Below are 26,958 nucleotides of genomic sequence, written 5' to 3' on the forward strand. Positions count from 1 at the left end.
TTCTGTCATAATCAAGTCACACGATAGCCCCAACTCGTCACTAATCTGGCTTTTATACACATTTCATGCAAGTGAAATTATACAGTATATAAACTTTTAGAATTTGTTTTTTATTCACAATATTTCCATGTTTTTGTCTGTGCAAATAAGTTGCAACTTGTATTGATGCAGTATTCTGAAGTATGAATGCATCACTGTTTAATCACTAACTCACTTAAGGCTTTCCAGACGATGCCTAGTTCTTACTTATTGCAAATAAAGTTCCTATTAAAACTCATGTGAAGGGGATGACTAGATAGCTCAGTAGTTAGGAGCATTGGCTGCTCTTCCAGAGGACCTGTGTTTGAGTCCCACCACCCACATGGTGACTCAGAACCATCTGGAATTCCAGTGCTACAAAACCTGACACCTTCTTCTGAACTCTGCAGGAACCAGGCACACACATAGGCCTTGACCTGCATGGCTTTGGGATTAACCTGAGTGGGGCAATGAGGGATGAAGAAATGAAAACCATGTTCAAAAAAAACTGGGTCTGGTGGACTGTGTGCTCTAATAAAGATGCATCAATACCCCAGAAACTCACTCTGTTTTATTATATACAGTTGAATGAGTAATAAAGTTTATTATATCCAGCTGAACAAGGTGACAGGTTAGGGGACTCTGTAGGGGACCAGTCTCAGGTTGCAGGCATCCACAGGAGGAAGCTATTGTTGATAACTTTCTGTACATGCGATCAACATCCATACTTGCTCCAGGAGAAAGCCTTGCCATTCTCATAGGTCTGAGGCATTGGGCATCTTAGCATGGACATGCTTACGTCAACATTACACTTTCCTTCAGGACTTCATCCACTCTCCAAACATAGTCCACAGAATTACATACAGGCAAAACATCCATAGACATAAAACATAAAATGAACAAATTCATGTATATTTGTCTGTATGTGAGCAATTTTTATTATTTATTTTTTCTTGTTTCAAAAGAAAACAAACTATCTTTTTTCATTTCACATACTGATCCCAGTTCCCTCTCCCTCCCCTCCTTCCATTCCCTCCACCTATCCTCCCACTTCCCATCCATTCCTCACAGAGGGAAAGGCACATTGTGAACAAATATTTTTGTATATTTCATTTTGATAGTCTTGAAATAAAAATCATATTAATAGTAATTTCTCTTTCATGAACACTTAGAAAACATACTTGCAATGTGCGATGTGGGCTAGTACTATTTGTATATTCACTTAATCTTTCTTACAACCTAGTTAAATAAGACCTACCATTGTCCCAATTTTACAGATACACAGATGAAGAAATTGAAGTTCAGAGACATGAACTTAATTGATTAGGGTGATAACACTATACTTATTCATATTATTTATTTTTAAAAATTAAGGCATATTAGGGGAGATGATTTTCTTCAATGTCACAGAATTTTATAAAGGACTAAACAGAAAAATGTATCACCTGGACCTTGGAAATCCTGTAGTAACTGAAAGAACAGTCTTATACTCTACAGAGAAAATGATTATAGGCAAGGCCTCTCTTTCTGTGGTTTTCTATTTTGATGCTCTGATTGAATTATTTCCTGCCTTATTTCATTCCATAGAGGTGGAAGTAATCTAGCCATTTACTCAGTTGTAGATAGCCAGGCTTATTTTTCTTTTTTATAGACAGTAAATGTTGGCCTGCTTGATGTCCCTTAGGCAGCCTGTGTGACAACAGTAGATAATTAATGGCAAGGGGCAAAGCTTTGAAATAGTATGACAATTTCTCAAAGATTAAAAATAAAAGTTCCATATAATGAAGCTATTATCCTTCTATGTATATATTTAGAGTAGAAAGCAAGGCCTTGAAGAAACTTCGTCTGTGTTCATAGCAGCTGTGTCTACGATAGCAAAAAAGGGGGGAAGCCACACAAATATCCATAAGCAGATGAAGCAAAAAGTATGTATTAAAAATAGACATTCGATTGTTGTTCAACATTATGATGGAAGAAAAATTTGATACAATGTCGTAAATCTTGAGGACCTAAAAAATAAAACAATAACAAGAAGACAAATGTTGCATAATTCCAAAAATCATAGGAATTGCACAGAAGAGTTACATGTATATTTCCAGGATCTGGGGCCAAAGAGAATGTTGCATTGTTTCATGTGCACAAAGTCTTAATTTGGGGAAATGAAAAGGTGCTGGTTGAGTATACAATAATGTGACTCTTTTTAAATATACACCTTAAGTTGCTTGAAACAGTAGTTTTATATTATAGATATTTCATGGACGGTTAAAAATAAATGAAGGGGGAAATAGGGAGTATAATTAGTGGTTGTATATGTGTGCTTAACATATACAGACTCTTGGTTCAATTTCCAGCACACACACACACCCCAAATTTGAACAAACAAACAAAAAAGCAGAATAAAAAAGAAATAAAAAAGAGGTGAATATTTGAGTATAGTGTTCAATCTTATTTCTCTAGTTACCAACTGTATGCATTTATGAAAGTAATTTAGCTTTTCCAGGCCTCTCTTCCTTCTGAGCTTCTCTTTATTCAACATTAAGTGGAAATGATAACAATATCTACCTTCTAGGACTTGTGTGAATATTGCACATGATAATTATACTATACTATGCAGCATATGCTTTGCATTAAATATAAGCTACTACTATTATTGCTGCTACTATTATTACTATTGTTTGTAGATGGAAGCACCATTAAAAAATTCATTTCTTCTACATAAGAGACTTGTATGTGGCCATAATTTTGTCTCACTCCCTCAATCAGAACAAAATATGGCTCTTACATCTGTTCATTCATCTTTTTCTTTGATATGGTAGCTTCCTGGGCCACAATGAAAATAAAAACAGAAAAGAAACTGGCAAGTAGGACAGAATGGAAACAGCCTACATTCAATACTTCCTTCACCTCAATTAATTTTATCTTGTATTTGTGGTAAAGACATAGATCTTTTAAAATATTTTTATTAATTCTTTGAGAATTTCATGCAATGCATTTTGATCGTACTCAACTCTACGTCCTCTAGTTAACTCTTCCCAGATCCACTCCCACTTCCATACACTATTAATTTCATGTTCTCTTTTTTAAATATGTAAATTCATGAGAACGATATTATGTTGATGTGGAGACTCTAAAGGAAGCAAACCTTTGTCTTTATTTGTTTACATTTTGTGTTTCATGTGAAATAGATAAGTGATGCATATTTGATGAATGTTGATTTAGAAAATCTATCATGTAAAAAATGGCATTTCAGCTAGATCTTGAAATGTATATGAATGTTGGATCTATGAAGACGGTGGTGGAAGTTCTAAACAAAAAAAAGCTAAAGAAAGACCATATAATGAACACAGGAAGGGATGTGGGTTTGAATGATGATTATGCAAGAGAATGAATTGGAGAGCTTAGCCTTGAAAGCTAATGTGGGGCCAAATCCCAGAAGTCCTTACATGGAATTGTAAGCAATCTAGCTTTTCCAGTATAGAGTGGGAAATCCTTTAAGTGTTTTGGAGCAGTGCAGTTAGGTGATTAAAGCTTATGATTCAATGAAGAGTAATTAATAGCAAATGTCCAACGCTAATTAAGAACAGAAGGTAAGAGTGGATGAAGAATGACTAGTTAGAGGAAAAAATGTGTGCTACCAGACCAGCAGTAATGAGGATCCCAAGTCAGTTAGTGGAAATAAGAATGAACACTAGCCTTGAATTCTAGACATGTTTATTATTTGGACATGGAAGGATGAGGAACAGAAACAAACATCACATACTCTTCTCGTATGCAAAATCTAGATTTAAAAAGATATGAATGTAAGCCAGGCAGTGGTGGCACACATGTTTAATCCCAGCACTCAGGAGGCAGAGGCAGGTGGATTTCTGTGAGTTCAAAGCCAGCCTCATCTACAAAAGCTAGTTCCAGGACAGGCTCCAAAGCTTCAGAGAAACCCTGTCTCAAAAACACCAAAATCAAAAATAAAGATTTAAATGTGTACAAAAGACTGTTTAGGAAGAAAAAGAAGGCTGGCGGGATGAGAAGAGAAGGGTAATAAAATGTTGGGTATGAATATGTACAATGTACATGACATGCATGTGTGAAAAGGGCAAAATGAAACGCAATATCTTGCATAATTGATATATGCTAATATAAATCTTAAGATTGATTATATGCTTAAAATAATATATGGGCAGATAAAAAGACTAGTATGTTATTTTGTGAGAGAAGCAGATCTCTTTTGAAAGATTTTGGGGTTCTTATTGGACAATTTGTCTTTGAAAGGCTGGTAAGTCAAGTAGCAGTAATTGGTTAAAAAAGATGTGTTCTTAAGACAAAGCTCCTGTTGATTGAGTAAACTGAATTGTGCCCTTCAATTCAGTGAGGTTAAACTCCAATGACACTTTGTCATTTGTGGATGGGAAACTGCAATTTTATTTATTTATTTATTTATTTGTTTGTTTGTTTATTTATTTATTTATTAAAGATTTCTGCCTCCTCCCTGCTACTGCCTCCCATTTCCCTCCCCCTCCCCCAATCAAGTCCCCCTCCCTCGTCAGCCCGAAGAGCAATCAGTGTTCCCTGCCCTGTGGGAAGTCCAAGGACCACCCACCTCCATCCAGGTCTAGTAAGGTGAGCATCCAAACTACCTAGGCTCCCACAAAGCCAGTACGTGCAGCAGGATCAAAAACCCATTGCCATTGTTCTTGAGTTCTCAGTAGTCCTCATTGTCTTCTATGTTCAGCGAGTCCAGTTTTATCCCATGGTGTTTCAGACCCAGGCCAGCTGGCCTTGGTGAGTTTTGGCTCTAAAGAAAGTGCACACTTCACAGTGTGCACTTGTATACACTTGGTTATCAAATGGGATCTGAACAATTAAACTGGAACTGAATACTCTATATATACACTCAGTTGATCGCAATGCTTGACATCCTTTTGTAGCTTGGATAGAAAATAAAATATAAGCACTGTTGTTATCTCTAGGTTTTAAACTGATTGCTATGTAGTGAGTATTGAGTCCAGTGACATTGCCTATAATCTCATGTACGCTACTGCTCACCTTTGTGTCAGGGATCTACCTATTTCTGATTCGCCAATGCTGGGATTACAGACTTGTGCTGCCATGCCAAGCTTCCTCCATGGGTGCTGGAGATCTGAACTTGGGTTCTCATGCTTTCATAGCACGCACTTTACCAAAGAAGTCACGTTGCTAATTCTAATCATCAATTTTGTACATAGTTGTAATCCAACTATTTTTCAGGAACCTCACCTTTAATTTGCAGGCAAATTTTTGACTCTCATATTTTGTTTTGATCACACTGTTCATAATGAAATATTTATAACTCTGAGCTTCCATTCCAAGTAGAAGGTAAAAACAATAATAACTATAGGCCATACTTAGTGCCTTGAGGACTTGGCTGCATGTATAAACTGACAGAATTCTCAGCTGAGATTTGTAATTCAGGTTGGTTCCTTTTGTTCATCTAGATCAGTGACTTGATGAGTGCCCATCAGAGTTGCCTAGGAATACTGATAACATGCAACTTCCAGGGCTGAACTTCCAATAGGAGTCCAGAATAAAACTCTGAAATCTGCAACATTTTTAGTTTTTTTTTTCTCTTATGGAAAATATATTTTTTTCATACAAAATAGTCTTATTGTGGTTTCCTCTCTCCCAGTTCCTCTCCACCTTCTCTCCTATCCAAATTCAAAACCCTTCTTTCTCTCTTGCATTAGAAAACAGTCACCTAAAAATAATAATAAAATAAGATTTAAAAAAACAAACAAGGATAGGACAAAACAACCAGAAGAAAAGAAGTCCAAGAAAAAGCACTAGCCAGGTGTGGTGGCACATTCCTTTAATTTCAGCACTTGAGAGACAGCCAGATGGATCTCTGAGTTCATGCCAGCCTAGTCTACAAAGTAAGTTTCAGGCAAACCACAGAGTGGTTGCACAGAGAAACCCTGTCTCAAAAAGCAAGCAAACAAACAAAACCAAACAGAAGAGCACTAGAAACAAATAGACACAGAGACATACACGTTTACACACAGAGAAATTCCTTAAAAACATAAAAGGGAAAAGATATAGATATGTGTGTATATTGTATATATATGTATATATTTACGCATATATATACAATAGACCTGTAATGTTAAAAAGAAGTGCTGGCAAAGCTTTATGAGACAAAGATCATCCAAAGCTACCGTTAAGTATGTTTTGTGTTGGCCATCTACTGTTGCACATGGAACCTGCCCTGACATGTGGTTCGTATACTCAGTGAGACTCCAATGATGTAAACTATGTTCTCCTTTACAAGTGGCTGTCATCTGTACATACCTTCTGGGCTAGGGATGGGAGCTCATGTGTATTTCCCTTCTCAGCACTGGAACCTCATCTGACTTGAATCCATGCAGGCCCTGTGCATGCTGCCACAATCCTGTGCATTCTTCCTGGTGTTTTTATAAGACCTTGTATTCTTGGTGTCCTCCATCCCTATTGGCTCTTACAGTCTTTCTGCCTCCTCTTCTGTAGAATTTCTTGATCTTTGGGGGGAGGGATTTGATGAAGATATCTCATTAAGAACAGAGTTTTCCAAGGCCTCCCGCTCTGCATGTTGTCCAGTTGTGGGCTTCTGTATTTGTTCCCATCTGCTGCAAGAGGAAGCTTCTCTGATGATGGCTGAGCAAGACACTGATCTATGAGTGTAGCCAAATGTCCTTAGGAGTCATTTTATTGCTATACTCTTTTAGTTGAATGATAGTATTTGGTTGTCATCTAGGTCTTTCGTCTATTCAGTCTCATGTTCTCGGCCACCAAAGCAGTGTCAGGAATGGGTTTCATTTCAGAGTGGATAATAAACACGGTCAGATATTGGTTGATTAATCCGATGAGCTTTGGGACACTACTGTGCCAGCACATCCTGCAAGCAGGTCATTATTGTAGGGTGAAGGTTTGATTGCTGCTGGTGTTTCCCTATCTCCTTTGGTAGTATACAAAGGACTTTCTAGTACCATGACCGCTAGTCAGCAGGGGTGAAGGTTCTAGGTAGGTATTATCATGACTTTGTTGTTTTCAGCTTTACCATTAGTTTGTGGAGAGCAAATGATAGCCTTGGCAGTAGTCTGGGTTCTTAGGGGGCTTTCCATGGGACCACTTTGGCCAACAGCTCTATTAGTTCTAACCCATTCCCAGAACTGGAGGTTTCATTTGATGTCAAGCGATGTCCCATTGGGGTTCCATCCCCCCATTTTATTTGGCAATTCTATTTAGCCATTTAGATCATCTTTATATATGTATATATTTTAGGAAGCTTCTACTATTAGGTTTCCATACAATCCTTCAAATGACCAGTAGTTTCAGCTACCCCTTCCGGTAAACCTACCCCCCCACCGTTTGATCCTACCATTATTCTCTCTTCTCCCCCCCTTCTGTCTCTGTCTCTCTGTCTCTCTGTCTCTCTCTCTCTCTCTCTCTCTCTCTCTCTCTCTCTCTCTCTCTCTCACACACACACACACACAGTCCATAACTATATGTTCTATTTCCTTTCCATATGGAGCTCCTTCCCTCCTCTCTCGTCACTTACTCTCTACTTACTTTTTTCTAGTTCCATCCATTTACCTGTGAATTTCATATTTTCATTTTTAGCTGAATAATTTTCTATTGTATATGAGCATACTAGTACACACGTGTGTGCACATGTGAGAGTCATGATATAGCCTTAGACGTATTTCTTAGAAGCTATACACCTTGCTTTTTGAGACAAGGTCTCACTCTCATTGAAACCTAGGGCTTGAAGATTAGGCTAGGCTGCGTATCTAGTGAGCTGAAGAGATCCACAAGCCTCTGTCTTCCTAGTGCTGGGATTCCAAGTGTAAGCCATCATGCCCCAATCTTGATGTGGATGCTATGGGTTAAAACAATTTCCCTGTGCTTATATGGCAAGCACTTTACAACTGGATAATCTACCCAGCTCGAAGATTTGCTTCATTATTGATAATCAGGCATGAACAGAGGAAAACTTTCTGTAATATAGTATCAAGGCTAATATCAATAATCCAACAGCAGTTTCTCACTGTATCTATCAATCCTTGAAAGGTTGGTATTTAAATGGAATTATATTAAGCTGCAAAGAAAATAAAACTGTGAAATTTGCAGGACAATGGAAAGAGAAAATGGTATGGTAAGTGTGACCTAGGCTCAGAAAGACAAAACCACATGTTCTCTCTCATATGTGGATCCCAGGTTCTAATTATTGAATATACATATTTAGGTAGTGGTAATTATGGGCTGAGGCCAAGAAACTTGAAAGAGGCCCATAAAATGGAAAATGGGGCACTAAGGAAGGAAGCAGGAGGGAGAAATAGAACACATATGATATGAACATGTGAGGAGGTCGTACTGGAGTTGGAAGATTACCGTGAAAACAGGGGTAAGCAGGGTGATGGAGGATAAGAAGCAGATGAGATCCAATCAAAGGGAAGGATACATGAAAATGCCATAGGAAAACCCATTACTTTGTAAGTTAATTTTTATAAAATTAAATTTAAAATTTAAAGGAATATATATATATGCATAAATAAAATAAGGTGAACATGTTTCAGTCTTTAAAGCACCCAGCATGTGTCTCTATCAGGGCAGTCAAGTGTTTTTTTCAAACAGTTATGAAAAAATTCTCCAATGTTCTTCTTACAATAAGTAACTCTTGATGGCTGATATCCAATAAACGATTACACTTTTTTCTCCACTGTAGATATTAACAAGATTAAAAGTTTTCCATATGGAATTTCCAAAACAGATTTAAGTCCTTCAGAGAAATGTTTTTGTTAATAAGGTGCTTGTGAGTGCCTTAAGAGATCCGGCTTCAGGAAATAAAAATTCGCCTTAGGAACACTTGGGCATCAAAACCAGTGGCATAAACAGAAAAAAAACCAATTATACAAAGAGAAAGCAAAATGGAAATTTAAAACCACCCAGCCACAATATCATTGTTCAACAGAAATACAATATTTTAATAGCTACATTTTAAAATAAAAAATAAATGGCTAAATTAACTTAGGAATACATTTTAGACAAGACAGATAAACAAGAGCATGAAGGAGGGGAAGTAGACACAAAGTCTCATGCCTAGTACAGAAGCTATTTGCAGTAGCTACTGGGAGAGGGAAAATCCCTATCCTTCAATGCAGTGACATGGTTGAATCAGCCACACTCTAGGTCAGGCTCTAGACACAGGATTGCCGATACAAATTGCAATCCATGGTCTTTTGTGATTCTTTTTTTTTTTTGTCTTTCAAAAGAGACCAAAACATGAAGTTGAATGGATAGGGAGCTTGGAGGAACTGGAGGAAGGGAAAATATGATCAACACATATGTGAGATTTTCAGAGAATAAATAAAACATTTCAAAAACAAAAATGATAGAAAATCAATGAAACAGGAATAGCATGGCCTGAGCTAAACAAAGCACATGACACTCTGGTAGATTAGAGGTGACAGACATGTCTTCTGACATTCTTGTTACTATGCAAAACCAAGTGGCAAGCCCATTCTTTACATGAGATGTGCTGTCTATAAAATGAGCCTCTCTCTATAATGGGATGTATTTCCAATGTTGTTACCCAAGGGGAGAATTCCAACCATGTTCCTCCTTACTCTGTGGAAGCAAAATAATCAACTGAAAATTTAGCAAGAATGTATGCTGATGTTGTGAAAAGTAGAAATTACTACGAACAGAAAATGAAACTGTCTGTCAGAGCAAAGGGAACTAGAAAAGGGGGATGGGTCTCAAGGGGAGGCAATATGTTCAAAATAACATCTATTTCTATGAAAATGTCCTTATGAAACCTACGGCTATGGTACAATGAAACTTTGCCAATTAACATTGTTCATTACAAAAAAAAGCATTCAACATTAAAAATAGTGAGTTACCTTCTGAGCCACAACACGCATGGAAACTTCAGGAACAGTGGTGCATGCCTATTATATTACTATAGTCCTGAGAGGTAGAGGCAGGCAGGTTCTGGGGTCTCGTTTGTCAGTCACTATAGCCTAGTTAACAAGCTCCATCTGGGTTCAGTTAAGAGACTCTGTTTCAACAATAAACTAGAGAGTGTGTTGTGTGACTTTCTTTCTAAGAAGAAAAAAAATGCTTTCTCACCCCAGATAAGGAGGCAATGAGAGACCAAGGAAGGGATACAAGAAAGTCTACTGACAAACCAATTAGTTTTATTGGCGTCACTTACAGGAATATAAGTGTTTAGAGGAGAAGAAATGGTTCAAAAACAATGTCATCACCAAAGCCCACCCTTGCGTGGGTGACAGCTCATGAAAGCTTTAAACCCGGAGCACAGTCTGCACAGTCTGCAGGCAACTCAACAGATTGTGAAGTATCTGTTCCATGTGGCTCAGTTTATCTGTGCCTATTCAGGCGGTTTTACTGGCTTTGTTGCTTCTAGACAGTTTGGCTAGTCTCTGCCTTCTTCCAGGTGGCTCAGCTGGTCGCAGCTTCTTCTAGGCAGCACAGCTTGTCTGAGAGTGTCTCTCAACAGTTCTTACTGTTTGTGTACACTTGAGAAAGGAGGATCCTAGTGTATGTATCTGCTTGGCCTCAGGAATTTCCTGAAACATTTGTTTACTGCTTGAGCTTAAGGAGTTTTCTAGTCAGAAAGAACATTTTGCCTCCCATCAGAAAATCTCATGCCTTATCAAAACTTGCCAAGATGAAGGCTTATCTCTAAGGAAATGGTTGTATAACAGAGAGATAGAAGAAGACACGTAACTTGGACCTCTGGCCTAATCTCTCTCTCTCTCTCTCTCTCTCTCTCTCTCTCTCTCTCTCTCACACACACACACACACACACACACAGAGACATGCACACTTGTACGTATGCCCATACATCTTACAGCATACACAAAACTTTAAATGCTATCATTTAATACATTGATGTAAAATAACTAATACATTAGTAAAATAATTTACATTTTTCATTTTGAGTGTATAAAATCTGGAATGTACTATACTATTATAACACACTTTAATTCAGACTAGCTATGTTTTTATGTATTCAGTATCAATGTGTCTGACATCTATAATAACCAAGCCTACACCATAGTTTATGTGAGCCTGCGTCAGTATTACCTATAAGTCTTATTATAATACATATTTCCAAGTGCCCGAGTATCTGATTGATAGACTTAGGTGAAATTTTCTGAGAACTTGCATTTTTAGCTAACCTCTGGATGCTGCTGCTATTGCCGAAGTACTAGTAACTACACTTTGAGAAACATGACCTTAATTCTTTCAAAGTTCAAGTTTGCAGCCATTTTCCCACAGTGTTAATATGAATGATCAAATGGAACGGTAGGTACTGTGGTGATTGACATTATTAGTTCTCATTACCATATTTTGTACATCATTGCAAATCACCAGTATCTTGTTTGTTGCTTAATATTGAGCAATTATTGATATGTGTGTGTTCCCTGGATGTTAGTGTCTATTAAAGAGTGGTGCTTTATAGGAGGTTTGAAAGGAAGAAGCATTTCTTGGCTTCTTTGCTCTTAGTATTAGCAGAGTTATGCCTACCCTAATGGTCATGGTTAGTATGTTTGGGGAAAGTAGCCTTTTAAAGCATGACAAACTATCATTCAAGAAATTTTTAATCTGCTCAGTAGATATCCAAAGTATTAATGTCAGCTAGTTTGATTTTGAATGTAGTTATTGATTTTAAGAATAGTAAGCTTTAAAATATTAAGTGAATTGTTTACTATTTTTGAGATCGGTGGAAAATGAAAAGAATAATATAGACGTAATGGTCCATTGTACTAAATGGTAGATCATTGTGCTCACTTGTGAAAGCTATAATTCCATCCCAACTCTACACATTTAAGTATTTCATCTGTCTTCATGTTTCTAAAGAAAAACAATGAAAAATTAACTCCTTGTCTTTAACCTTTTTCCGTTTTAAGAATACAAAAACAGCTTCTGAGCCTCCTTTGGCTCCCCCTGTATCTGAAGAAGAGGACGAAGAAGAAGAAGAGGAAGAAGATGACAATGAGCCCCCGCCTGTCATTGCACCAAGACCAGAGCATACAAAATCAGTAAGTCAGAAAGACAAATATGGTATGTTTTCTCTCGTTTATTATGGTATTCTGATTTTATATAGATTCATAAAATCATAGACACACACACATACATGGTATGTCCTGAAAGGAAAAGCGAAACTATCTAAGGCAGTGGTTAATCCTCTACCAGTGGGTCAGGACCCCTATGTGGAGGGTCACATATCAGATATCCTGCATATTCGATATTTTCCTAACAGTAGCAAAATTACAGATACACAGTAACAATGAAATAATTTCATGGTTACGGATCATCACAGCATGAAGGATTGTATTAAAATACCACAATATTATGAAGGTTAGGAACCACTGATCTAGGGGAACAAATTGGAATAATGGGAGGGAGGGGATAATTGTAAAAAAGGAAGGGTAGATGTGGGATTATCAAAAGATATATGCTGGAAATTCCCTTATGTAACACAGTACCATGGACAATGAATACATGTAATGATTTTTGAAGGAGGTTTTGAACAGGCAGATAAATAAACAAACCTATCGGGTTACAAAATGGGCAGAACATGTGACTATTCGATCTACCTCCCAAACCTAAAGTATATGTTTATGTAGTTTCAATAGAAGTACACGTTTATATACCCGGCATTGCTAGGAAAAGTCTTGCTGAAGCAAGAGAAAACATCAGGGACTGTTTTTCCAGTGACTCAAATGATGCCTTTTGGACCAGGTTGTGTTGCACATATATTTCATCCCACTATTTAAGAGACTGAGAGGATAGGATCAAAAATTCCAGACCAGCCTGGTTCAAAACAAAACAAAGAATTAAAACAAGATTCCATTTTGTGCTTGGGAAGATGTCTGCATTGGTGAACTGCTTGTTACACAAGCTGGAGGACATAAGCCATCCTTCAGTCCCAGCAGTGTGTGCTTAAAATTCCAATGCCAGAGAGGCAGAGACGAGAGGATCCCTGGGATCTGCTTGCAGTTAGTCTAGCCATCTTCAGGTTTAGTGAGACTGTGTCTCTGGAAATGAGGCAGAAAGCAATTGAATGACATCAACTGGCCTTCACATGAGAGTGCTATACAAATGCATGCATGCCTGTGTGTGTGTGTGTGTGTGTCTGTGTGTGCACAAGCGCACGCAAACATGCACACAAAATACAAACACATGAAGATTTCATTTTCATTGTAATTTTTAGAATATTTGTGCATCTCGGTGTTCCTAGAGCTAGAGTATGAGATATGAGCCTGGGGGCTAGAAAATGACTTGTCTGTCATGAGTGCTTACTGGTCTCCCACAGGACCCAAATTCTCAGCAGCTGTGTTGGGAAACTCTTGTAACGCTAGCTCTAGGGGATCCTTTACACAATTTTGGCCCCACAAGAACCTGAACACACACGACAGACACATAAACACATGTACATACATATATACACATAAAATAAAAATAAAAAATAAGTCATTCTTAACATCAGCCTATTTTAAACTAAAATTTTTGTTGTTTTTCTAAAGTTTCACATATAAGTACTATATTTCCGTCATTTCTTTTTTTCTTTTTTTTAAGTGAATATACAATTTATTTTTTTTCTTTTTTTTTATTGAGAAAAAAAAATTCCGCCTCCTCCCAACCTCCCACTCCTCTCCCCCTCCCCCACTCCTCTCCCCCTCCCTCTCAAGTCTGAAGGGCAGTCAGGGTTCCCTGCCCTGTGGAAAGTCCAAAGTCCTCCCCCCTCCGTCCTGGTCTAGGAAGGTGAACATCCAAACTGGCTAGGCTCCCACAAAGCCAAAACATGAAGTAGGATCAAAACCCAGTGCCATTGTCCTTGGCTTCTCAGCAGCCCTCATTGTTCGCCATATTCAGAGAGTCCGGTTTTATCCCATGCTTTTTCAGTCATAGTCCAGCTGGTCTTGGTGAGCTCCCAATAGATCAGCCCCACTGTCTCCGTCGGTGGGTGCACCCCTCTTGGTCCTCACTTCCTTGCTCATCTTCTCCTTCCTTCTGTTCCTCATTGGGACTTTGGGAGCTCAGTCCAGTGCTCCAGTGTGGGTCTCTGTCTCTATCTCCATCCATCGCCAGATGAAAGTTCTATGGTGATATGCAAAATATTCATCAGTATGGCTATAGGATAGGATCATTTCAGGTTCCCTATCTTCAGCTGCCCCAGGAACTAACTGGGGACCTCGCCTTGGGCACCTGGAAGCCCCTCTAGGTCCAAGTCTCTTCCCAACCCTAAGATGGCTCCCTTAATTAAGATATGTGCTTCCCTGCTCCCCTATCCAACCTTCCTTTATCCCAATCATCCCGTTGCCCCAAGTTCTCCCCATCCTACCCTTCTCACTTTTCTCTCCCCATCTCCCCTTACCCCCCTCCCACCCACCCTTAAGATCCCGATTTTTTGCCTGGCAATCTTGTCTACTTCCCCTACCCAGGAGGATAGCTATATGTTTTTCTTTGGGTTCACCTTCTTATTTAGCTTCTTTAGGATATCAAATTATAGACTCACTGACCTTTATTTATGGCTAGAAACCAATTATGAGTGAGTACATCCCATGTTCATCTTTTTGGGTCTGGGTTACCTCACTCAAGATAGTATTTTCTATTTCCATCCATTTGCATGCAACATTTGAGAAGTCACTGTTTTTTACCGCTGAGTAGTACTCTAATGTGTATATATTCCACACTTTCTTCATCCATTCTTCCATTGAAGGGCATCTAGGTTGTTTCCAGGTTCTGGCTATTACAAATAATGCTGCTATGAACATAGCTGAACATATACCCTTGTCATATGATCGGGCATCTCTTGGGTATATTCCCAAGAGTGGTATTGCTGGGTCCAGGGGTAGGTTGATCCCGAATTTCCTGAGAAATGAAACACTGCTTTCCAAAGTGGTTGCACAAGTTTGCATTCCCACCAGCACTGGATGAGGGAACCCCTTCCTCCACAACCTCTCCAGCAGAGGCTATCATTGGTGTTTTTGATTTTAGCCAATCTGACAAGTGTAAGATGATATCTCAAAGTTGTTTTGATTTGCATTTCCCTGATCGCTAAGGAGGTTGAGCATGACCTTAAATTTCCGTCATTTCTATGCTGCTTTCTTGCACCTCCAACTCCTCCCATGAATTCTCCACCTCTCAAATTCATAACCTTTTCTTCTATAATTATTGTTGTTTTATATGTGTATATTGCACAATCCAAAAGCAACACTAAAGGAGCCCAGTTGGGGGTAGGTAACAATTTGAAGGTAAAAGATTATCACATTCCATGATTTGCTAATCAAAAAGCCACATAACTACAAACTTATAAAATGGCAGAGGTGGAATTAAGGAAAGAAATTCATATGAACCAGATAGGAAGAATTACTAAGGGAAGGCAGCAAGGTCATGGATAGGGACGTCGGAGCTTTTAGAGTATGTGACACTCCTTGATACTCTTAACACCAGTGAGCAGACAGTGCCTTCTTCCTACCACACGTTTCTTTACCTATTGTATTAACTGTGGAATTGGGGGTGGGTGCGTTTGTCTTTCAGATCTATACTCTTTCTGTGGTTGAATCCATTGCTTCACCAGCAGTTCAAAATAAAGAAGTCACCCTGCCTTCTGCTGAGAATGCCAATTCCAGTACTTTGTACAGGAATACAGATCGGCAAAGGAAAAAATCGAAGATGACAGACGAGGAGATCCTAGAGAAGCTAAGTGAGTATCTTTCCAGGAAAATACTTCTTATTCGGTGAGTAGAAGGAGAATTGATCCTTCAGATAGCTGAATCTGCTTGCCAGACTCTAGGATCCTTTACGCCATAAAATACAATGTTTAGGACTTACTGTGTATATCCGTCAGGTTAGTTTCTCCCCCGTACGATTAGTCAGAGAGAAACTAAGCATTTTCATGTGAAATGCTCAATGAAGATGTAAACTTGACAAAATATATTAAGCTAGTAAGTTTTAAGATTGCACTTCCAAAAAGAAATTAAGGTACTCTGATTAAAATATTTTAGGACCATACAAGAAAGACCATATCTGAAGGACACTTTAAAAAACAAAAAATAAAAAACCTCAAAGTCCAAAAAAGTTCATGAAAACTTGCAATTAAAGTAGCATCCCATTATCTGTGGGGAGGAAGGAGGGACCAACCAATGGCAGCCATCGCTTCCTTAGTGCACACATGATTTTGCTCACACACTTAGTGCCCCAGTTTGACAAAACATTCAAGACTCAAGGTCATGAAAGAAATTCTCCCCTGAAAAGTGTCAAGGTTCTACGGACCATATTTATTAAATTCATACAGAATGGCTAGACATTAGTAGTCATTGCTCCAAGTTTGACTCCTACTAGTGTCTTATATATTTTCTTTGTATAAGACTTGGTAGTATGATGAAACAAGAATAAAGGGGTTATCACTTTTCACAGCTGACAGAGTAAAGAGAAAAATTCATTTCTTGGCCACAGGGAGGCACTGTAGATGTGGCCATAGGGACATTTTGCCACATTTTGTTGGAGATATTTGAAGATAGTTTTTAGTTTTCCCATTAAGTCGGTCACTGTCAAAGCATCAGACAGTGCTGTCCTCTAGATGATAGAAGCTAGGTATGCATGCAGAGATTATATGATGTCCACAACACCCCCTCCCATCCCCTTTCACAGCCAAGTTGTCATGTGGACAGAATAATTACTTTGTGTCTATTGCATTCAAAATATTTCATATGCAGCACTATTGTCATTTGAAGTAGAGATGTTTTGCAAGGCCAAGGTTAAAGTTACAGCTACCAGTAAGCACTCAGAACTGGAATTTCTACAATTTAGCAAACTGATTTGCTATACCTGATTAAATATGCTTCTAATGCCAGTGTCCACTATTTCCTATAATAATTCTTACATAAGGAGCACTTTGAGAGTGGCCACTTTCCATACATTATCGAGGGTCATTTTCTCTAACGTCATTTATGGTGGATGTTAATGTCTTCATTTTACAGAACACTGAACAAAAACCTTAAAAAGCTTAAGTGATCAAGTCACCAGAATAATGAGTGGTAGAGCCTGAGCCTGACCTCACATCTGTATGCCTTTAAAATTTGCACTTCTGCCATTAGCCACTTTGGTTTTGTGTAACCAAACTACTCGTGTATAAAATAGAAGGGAGAGATAACCACCAGGAAAATGAACTTCAGAGATTCAGATACTCACTACAGTGTCTTCCTTTGTTTTGTACATATGGCATGATTATATTAGACTTTCAAAATACGGCATCATGCATTAGTAAAAATGGCTGTTCTCTAGTGTCTCTTTGGTGCCTCAGTACATTCGTTGTTGTGACCATGGACTTAAACATTTCATAAGTCAGCTGAAAAATGGGCACTACCTTTCTGAGCTCCAGTTTTGCTTACAGAATGTGATAGTTCTAGGTCTGGGTCATTTCTATCTTGTTTACTTTGTTCCGCATTGAGGAGCAATAGGACAAAGGGGGGAAAAAGCTGCCTGAACTGTTTAATGAGAATTAAGTTTTAGTGAAAATAACTGTAAAAAAAAAAGAATTAAGTGAGTGCTTCTCTCCGTTGGACTTTATACTTCTTTATGGGAGCCCAGAGACAATCGTTTTCCTCCTAACCAGCAGGTTACCCGTGTCTGCCAGCTTTCCTCTTGCCAAGGAAAACCTACAGAGAAATGGAAATGCAGACCCTCTAGCCCCTATAACACCCTCTCAGTACCTCCTCAATTCCTTTGCGCACTAGCAACCAGAAACAAGTCATTTAACCCTGCCTGGTCTCAGTTTCTTACCTATGAAATGGGCATAAGAATCATAGGTGCATTTTAAAGGTTTCTCTGTAGCATGAATTATTAGAGGACAGGTGTTGAGTCAGAAAGGCCTTGATTCAAATCACAGACTGACTGAGGCTAGCTATTTTTATTTCAGCCAGTTATTTAATTTTGCTGGTCCTCTATTTCTTCATCTAAAAAGTTGGGATCATAATAATAATACCAGCTTCATAGTATTGTGCCAATGAAAACCTCAGCAAATGTATCTGTCTCATAGTAGGGGCATCAACAAATGCTCACTCTGTTATCAAGTGTACAAACCTTCAATGTGATCGTACAACTGGACAATCTTTGAAATGATCATAATGATGTCAGAGTCACATGTACAAATCCTGTATCCCTTGGGAAGTCTGCAGTTCTTCTGAATTTCCAGTAATAGTAATAGTCCCAATAGAATGAGAGAATTTTTTGAGGACCAAAGAAATACATTCATTTATGTAAGATATCCAGCATGATAATTAGTTTTACTGTGTAATCATTAGAGAGTGGGAATGACCTTCCACTATGATGCTTATAACTCAGAACAATCTCATCAGTGTGATACCAGTACAGAAGTCATTGGGGTTCTTGGAATCAGAGGTGCAAGCAAATGAATCTCCAGGAAGGAATAGAGGAGACTACTGAGAGACAAAAGAAAGGGGGAAAGAGGCAGAGAAGTATAGGGATGACCTGCCACCTACGCCAGAGTGAACTCTTCAAGAACGAGAAAGAAATAACAGCTTCTACTTAATCATCCTCATCTTCAACCTCAAGAATGTGATTGCGAGGAACTGTGCAAGCCAAACCACAGAGCTACCAGGCAATTCATCTTCCATTCAGATACTGATGGTAGAGGTCAGACCAAGGAGTCATTAATAAAATGGACAGATCATCTTTCAGTTTTACACAGATAGATAGCTTAGGTCTGGCTTGCTCATTGTGGTCTGTCTGGGTCTGCTGGAAAATAAAGAAACCCTTGCACTCTAGTGAACATTTTCAGAAGGCACCGACAGCCAACACAATTGTACAGTACAGGACATTTCTCTTTAACCTCCCCACCCCAAATCCCACAACCACTTCCCTTCCTTCCCTAGCAGTCTATGCTCCAAATTCTTTTTCCTAAGTCACCACCAGAGACAATCATAATTAATTTAGAGGATTATTAAGCTCTTTCTCAAGAACAAAAACACAAAACAAACAAAACCCTCCTTCATGCTCAAGGGATAACCTCTTACTGAAAGAAATCCAGTTTAGTATATGACAGAAAATAAATTGATGGCCTTTTTTTCTTTTGAAACTACAAACATGAATCCCATCTTCAAATGCTAGAATTTAGTGATTTTTTATCATTTTTATTTTTTAATCTTTTTAAAATTTATTTTATATACCAACCACAGATGAGTGGTTTGTTTCTTAATTAGTAAGAAATTGCTCTGATATTTCAATCACGTTTTTCTCCACTTGATTTTATTCATTGATCTATTCTTTGCTCAATTGTGTCCCCGTAGTGTCCTTGTCTTTGTTTTAATTTATCAAATTTCTTTGTTGTAACAGACCTAAGGAGAGCATTCACTTGGCAAAGCTTGTTTCGTGACTGGAGTTGTAAAGAAAGCATCTTGCATGTATGCTTGCCTACCAGTAGATGGCAGCACACACTCCCTAGTGAAGAGTAGATGGGTCTGGGGACGCCATTTTAATTGGACAGCAGTTAAATTCTGAAGCAGTCTCATCAAAATGGTTGTCTCCTAGTAATCCTTATGAAAAGATTCATTTCCAGGGTTTTTTTTAACACCACATACCGTGGAAATAATGGTTGAATAATTTACTACCATAAAGCCTCATTAAGTGAACCCTGCCAATTGGAATTGGTTGCAATTCAGAAAGCGGTTTGAGCTAAAGCTTATTTGCTTTTTGATCAGCCTATGGAAAAGAGTTTGCTCAGCAACTTCATAGCAAAACTTTCTTAGAAAAGTATAAACCATTTCATAAGACTCTGGTTTCAAGTGACTTTAAAATCATAATTTCATCAAAAGAAGAAAACAGATCCAGGCACTCAGCCATTAAAACTGATTGCAAAAAGATGGATTCAGTGATGTGGAAATTCATTAGACAATTTGAAAAATAAAATAGCAACTCGCATATCACTAAGTTGGTGGCATTTTAGAGACATAACTCAAATAAAATAAAATATATTCTTCAACGTTTCTTGAACCATGGACTTTTCTCTTTTTTTCAAGAAATGCCTGGTTTCACTTGTGTTTAATTCTATAAACACTTGCTGCTATGCTGTATAAGGAGACACGTGGGATATACAATTGAATCAGACTAGGCTCCTGTCATTAGAACAGCCTAAAATGTGATGCCAAAGTGGCAGATGACACATTGAGAACAGTGACAGAGTGTGCTAGAGAGAGGAAAGGGAAGTTATTAACTTTATTCAAAGTGACCATGGAGGCTTCCTAGAAGTGACATTCCAGGATAACTTTTAAAGCAGGGAGATCCAGTGCCCTCCTCTGGCTTCCTGGAGTTACTCAGAAAGGTTTTTCCTGGATGTATAAAAGAGGCCACTCAAGTGTTATGGCTAAGCAGGGGCTGATGAGGAATTATGCTTTATTTTTTATTGTTGGAGCATAAGATCCTGGTTGTAAAGGATGCAATGAACAGATCATGATGATCATTGCATTCCATGACATTCCATGACAAGGACATTGGGCCTTCACTATAAGTATCAGGTATCTCTGATATCAACAGCAGAGACTCATCTGACCACCAGGTCTGTACTTAAAGTATCCTGAGAGATGTGCAGAGTCTGGATGGACATGATAGAACATAAAAGAAAGTCCGGTTAGGAGACCATTGGATCAGGAGATGAGGAGAGTCCAACAGTAGCAGCAGAATTAAGGAAGGAGCGAATTGAAAGTGGAGTCAAGGAAAAAAACAGATACAGGCCTAGGACTAAGTAAACACCATGTATAAGTAGTGAATGCAAGATATGACTTAGACTTCTCACCAGACGACAAAGAGAACATATTGACAGCATCACTGCCTGAGCAAATGGATTGTAAAACTCTCACAACATCTGTCTTACTAACCCAACTGAAACAGGAATATCCATTACCAATACAAAGCAAAAGAAGAGAGAAAGGGGGGAAGGATAAAACACAACCAGTATGAAACTGTCAAAAAAAAGAGACAAAAATTAAAGACCAAAACCCAGCAGTCAGGAGTATGGCTCGATTAGTAGAATGCTTAACTGTCATTACCAGAAGCTGTGGGTTCTAGCCCCAATATCATACTAGCAGGGTCCAGTGGTGCGCACCTGTCATCCCAGTGTCCAGGAGGATCAGAAGTTCAAGGTTATCCTTCTTTAACCAAATAAATCCCATCAATGGTAAAGCCCATACCTGATATGTAATTCATAACTGAAACATTCATCAGATTGTTTTTTTTCTGAATGTCTACTGTCAATTATTAGGTTTTAATTATAGTGTCCACTAGGCCAGGAGACAGTCACCTAAATTAGTGTGAGGTATTATCTATAATATATTGTACTCTATTTGAATATGTATTATTTTATTTTCATTCACTTACTTGTTCACTGACAACCATTGCCCTGGGAACCGACATTAAAGGGACGAAAACACAGATTTCCTGGCTTCAAATAAAAGTATGTCAGTTTCGCCAGGCAGTGGTTGCACAAGCCTTTAATCTCAGCACTCAGGAGTCGGAGGTAGGTAGATCTTTCTAATTTCGAGGCCAACCTGGTCTACAAAGCAAGTTTCAGAAGAGCCAAGGCTACACAGAGAAACTCTGTCCAGAAAAACGAAAGTCTGTCAGTCTCATTAAAGTAACCATAGAAGACTTCGGAAAGGAAGCTGTTGTGAGGTTGCATTTGGGTGAGAATTAGCACGTCATAACTTAGAAAGGAGACTAGAGAGGCACATGCAAGGAGCAAATCCCCTGGATGGTGAGACTTCTCCTAAGATCTAAAGCAGGAAGGGAAAAGACAGCAGAAGAATAATTGCTACTTAGCTTGGTTAGGTAAAAACCAGATGGGGCTGGATGATAAATGGCCTACTGTATTCAACTAAGGAATCTGGACTTGGTCCTGCAGTGAGGAGGAACTTTTGCAGGCTTAGCTAGGCATGGTTAAGAGTGACTGCTCATACCTTCCTGCAGCTCTGCCATTTAGAGCGTCATCTTATCGACTGCTGTCCTGTCAGGTACCTCTCATTTAGCTTTCTTAGGAACCCAGGGAAGACAATAGCTTCAAAATCCCATTGAAACCTCACGCACCACCATCATAAAGACAATGAACTATGCCATGCCTTAGAGAAGCCAACATTTGTTTCCAAGAAGCACCCCTCCTTTGTTACGAACCTCCATGTGTTAGCTTGTCTTAAAATAGACACATTACACTCCAACTCTGCTTTCAAACAACAAGAAAGTAACCGGTAATATGCACAATGTTTCTTTGTGGAATGTTTAATTTTTGCTATTCTTTGCATGTCTATGCGTTGTGCCTGCATATGTGGGCTCACACAAGTATGAACACATGCCTGTGCAGGTGCACATATGTGCAGGTGCATATGGCGGCTCTAGATTGACATTGTGAGTTTTACTTGGTCACTCTTTACCTTAGTCACCAAGGCATGGTCTCTCGATTAAGTCAATTAAGCCCAAGCTCTTTGAAACAGGTATTCTTGCTAACCCCTTCCTTCAGGGTCCCATCTCTGTCTTCTAAGCACCTGGATTACAGTTGGATCCCGATGCCCAACTGACATTTTCTGTATGTTATTGGGGCTATGACTCTGGTCCTTATACTTGCATGTGCTATAAATACTGAGCTGTCACCCTAGCCACGAAAATGATTAATTAAAAAATAGTTCTATTATAGTGAGGGTCACACAACTCTGAAAAACATTTCTGAAAAGCATTGAGTGGTGAAAGCGATTACTCTCTTACCGAAGCAGTTGTCACACCTGAGTTCAGATCTCCAGTACACACCTAAATATATGGGTGGTCACACATGTAACCCTAGCAAGAGGGAGGCAGAAATGGAGAGGTTGCCTGCCAGTCTTGCCAAATCAGTGTGCTCCAAGTTCATAAAGAATCCATATGTCAGAATGGAGCCCACAGATTCACATTAGGTGCCTTCCTGTATGACCTTCACTTAATTTCTGACCAGCCTAGTTCCCTCAATTGTTAAGTCCCAAAGAAGTCACACAGAGATCTACATTAGTTATAAACTGATTGGCCCATTAGCTCAGGCTTCTTATTAACTCTTATAAGTTATATTAGCCCATTATTCTTGTCTATGTTAGCCACATGGCTCGGTATCTTATTCAGGGGAGGCAGTCACATCTTGCTTCTTCTCTGGCTGGGCCCGGACTGTGTCCTCTTCCCAGAATTCTCCTGTTCTCTCTCTCTCTCTCTCTCTCTCTCTCTCTCTCTCTTTCTCTCTCTCTCTCTCTCTCTCTCTCACACACACACACACACACACACAAACACACATGTCCAAGAACGCACATGCATGAATACAGATATATGTATGAGCTACACAGAAAAACGATGAACTGTATACTTTATGATGATTAATCATATACCACTAATTCTGGTCAAAGGTTTAGAGCACTGGTAGACTCCTAAGATTATATATATACTTGTTAGACCCACCCCTGTATATCATCCCCTTAACATGGAACTAGGGAACAGTAAATACTCAGTATAGGTATTCTTCTTACAGAACTGAATATAGTGGAATTATTGTCTTTATTCTAATTCAGAAAACTGTTTGAATAAATAATGGGTATGAATTTTAGGTATAATCTCCTAATCTATAATATCTATTTTATGAGAAAAATTTGTGAATGCTGGATTGTGTTCAGTTTATTTTTATTTCCCAGATATGAACAGTATTTAGTATAAGCAGTACAGATTATTATCACTACTTTAACTAATATATTTTAGTGTATTTTAAACAAATTAAGTACATATTCCATATGAACTGTGAAAGTTATTGACTTTGATGCCTCCAATTTTATTGTTAAAAGCAAATCAATCAGTTTCAATCTTTCTCTCTCCCTCCCCACCCTCCTCAGGAAGCATTGTGAGTGTTGGGGACCCAAAGAAAAAGTATACAAGATTTGAAAAAATTGGTCAAGGGTAAGTGATTCTTATTTGAAATACCAACAGGAAGGCCAGCATGTACATTAAAATTCGCGAACATCTCAATGATTGCACCAATTCATGCCTCCTGTTTTCTGCATTGCACTTGTGTTTTGTATTCTCAATATGAGCTTTTCCTGCTGGTAGGTTGCTTGGTGGCTGAACACATCATTAGCATTGAACTTTCACTATCATTGATCTTTGCAGGGATATTTTGATTGCTATAGCATGTGCACAGTCACATGCTTTATCTAGAAAAGCAGTAGAGTCAGAAGAAAATCTAGCTTATCTGAAAGCTCTTGATATGTTGTCCCTTTTCATCCAAATGCACATATGGATTAGATCCTGTTTCTTAATCAAACTGAGCATGAGCAGAATGAGTATGAGAAAGTCCAGGTTGGGCATGGTTGACTATCTGAGCACTGACAAAATAAATCAACAGGCCTTAAATGAGACCAGGTTTGCCATATTCCCTACTGTATTTGTTAAAGACACAGATTTTCAGGTCCACCTTGCCAGATGTTTGAATCACACTCCAGGAATAATAATCTTATAAAAATTCCTTAGATGATCCTAATATCAACTAGAAACATGAACGAGTTTTTAATCATAACCATTCACTAGGGATTGAGGTAGGGGTCATCTATTCTGCAACTTAAATGCATATATATTTACATTGTGCCTTAGTGTTGATCTAAATATGAGGCCCTGGGGAATGTAATAATGTTTAATGGGAGATGTACCTTCTCAAGTCCTTATGTAAATTTCAACTAACTTTTTTCCTGTCTAAGAAGAGAAAAAAAAAACACAAAAGACAAATTTCAAAAAGACAATACTATATACTGTAGGAACACAGAAAAGTTGGCTTTTGATTCAATTCTTATGTGTTTGGTTAAGATCAAGGGAGGGGAAACTCTGCAGAGATGATTCTGTGATAGAGTGGGTACACAGAGAACAGCGTCCATGGCAGGTGTCTCACATTCACTCGTGGTTGCAGCTCAAAGGGATCTGTAGTAGTAAGGGGCGGTGGGGCTGCATCCCCAGCACCCCGGCAGCCTGGCTAGCTTTACCCAAAATAACAACACACAAACTGTATTCATTTAAACACTGCTTGGCCCTTTAGCTCTAGCCCTTACAGGCTAATTCTCACAGCCCAATCAACCCATCTCTAATAATCTGTGAGCACCGGTGTAACCGGGAAAGGTTCAGCATGTCTAACCTGGCGGCTTGCTTCATCGCGTGCGTCTGCCTGGGAGTGGGGCATGGCGTCTCTCTCAGGCATCTGCTCCCGAGAGAAGAGCTGTGGAGTCTGAGCTCACTTCCTCTTCCTCCCAGCGTTCTGTTCTGTTTACTCCTCCCACCTATCTTCTAACCAATAAAATGGGCCGAGGCAGTTCCTTTATTAGCCAATAACCTTCCTCCATCAGGGATCCAATGCCTTTTCTGACCTCCATGCGTAGCTGCACTGTGCACAAACACCCTCCCCCCCCCAACATAACGGAAAGCTTTTGAATGGATGGATGTGCACTGTTTGGGGGAAGAGCACCACAGGTACTCATTGTTCCTCATGATAGCTACATTTACAGCAGGTTGGGATCACTACAATATGCATAATTGTATTAAAGGGCCACAGCATTAGGAAGGTGAAGAACCACTGGTCTAAAGGAAATATATTACTAAACAGATTTCCGTTTTGTGGAACTTTTAATGTAGCTCTGTATTTAAAGTATAGTTCACATTATATTTTTATGTTTTTAAACATTAATCTTTAATAGGCACACAATAATTGTACATACGAGCAGTGATGTGCTGCTTTCATTCATGCATTTATATTGCACCTGTATGGTGTGGTGGGCGAGCTGGCTCAGCAGGTAAAAACCTGCCATGAAATCCTGACCACCTGAGGTCGATTGCCAGAATCTACAGTGGAAGGAAAGAATTGACTCCAAAAAGTTGTCCTTGGATCTCCACACACGCACCATGGCATGTACAGGCACGCATGTGTACACACACAGGTTATGCACACGTTGTAACAAGATAGAAGTTAAAAATGTGTTGCACGATGTGCAAATCAGAGTTATTACAATGCTCTCCTCATGTATCTAGCTTTGTTTTATGGTGAGAACGTTCAGAAAAACTTCCTTTTAGCGTTAAGAAAATGGACATTGCATTATCATTGTGGCTATTCTACTTTGTAATAACGCAAAGACACTTCTCACTGCTATCTAACTGTGACTCCTTATCTGTTGACCTGCCTTCCTCCATTCTTCCTTCTCCCCTACCGTACCCAGCCTTGAGTATCCACCATTTGGCCCTCAACTTTTATCAGATCAGTTTTGTTTTTTATCTTTCACATATGGATGCAATTATACGGTGCTTGCTTTTTTTTGTTCTTGGCGTATTTTGCTCAACATAATGAACTCCAGTTGTATCCACATTGTCCCAAGTGACAATATGTCATCTTTTGTGTTCCTTGAGTAGTATTTCATTATGGATGTCTTGGGCTTATATTGCTGTGATTACACACCATGACCAAAAGCAACTTAGGAAGGAAAAATTTTATTTATCTTAACACTTCCAGGTAACAGTTCTTCACTGAAGGAAGTTAGGGCAGAAACCCAGGGAAAGAACTTGGAGGCAGGAACTGCCACAGAAGTCATGGAGGGGTGCTGCTTACTGGTTTGCTTAACTTAGTTTGCTCAGCCTGTTTTCTTATACATCCCAGGACTATTTTTACAGGGGTGGCTCCACCCACAATATACTGGGCCCTGCTACATCAATCACTAATGAAGAAAATATCCACAGGTTTGCCTAAAGGGGGGGGGGTGTCATTTTCTCAATTGAGGTTCTGTCTTCCCAAATGACTCTAGCCTGTTTCAACATGAGATAAACATAAAGCAACAGAGTATGTGTACCGTTATTTCTCGA

At 38.9% G+C, this 26,958-nt stretch overlaps 1 protein-coding gene across 1 annotated transcript in view; it reads left to right on the top strand.

Annotated features, from left to right (window-relative positions):
* Window positions 1–26,958, top strand: part of LOC121439805 (serine/threonine-protein kinase PAK 3-like) — a 109,876-nt gene that overhangs the window by 48,955 nt on the left and 33,963 nt on the right. Inside the window, exons 9-11 of the mRNA XM_041640428.1 lie at window positions 11,964–12,095; window positions 15,601–15,766; window positions 23,964–24,027. Of these exons, the coding sequence (XP_041496362.1) occupies window positions 11,964–12,095; window positions 15,601–15,766; window positions 23,964–24,027 (362 nt within the window). The remainder of the gene's footprint in view (window positions 1–11,963; window positions 12,096–15,600; window positions 15,767–23,963; window positions 24,028–26,958) is intronic.

The sequence above is a fragment of the Microtus oregoni genome, unplaced genomic scaffold (genome assembly GCF_018167655.1).
Source record: "Microtus oregoni isolate MIOR12 unplaced genomic scaffold, Mior012 000063F_ref0000156, whole genome shotgun sequence".
In the NCBI taxonomy this organism is placed as follows: domain Eukaryota; kingdom Metazoa; phylum Chordata; class Mammalia; order Rodentia; family Cricetidae; genus Microtus; species Microtus oregoni.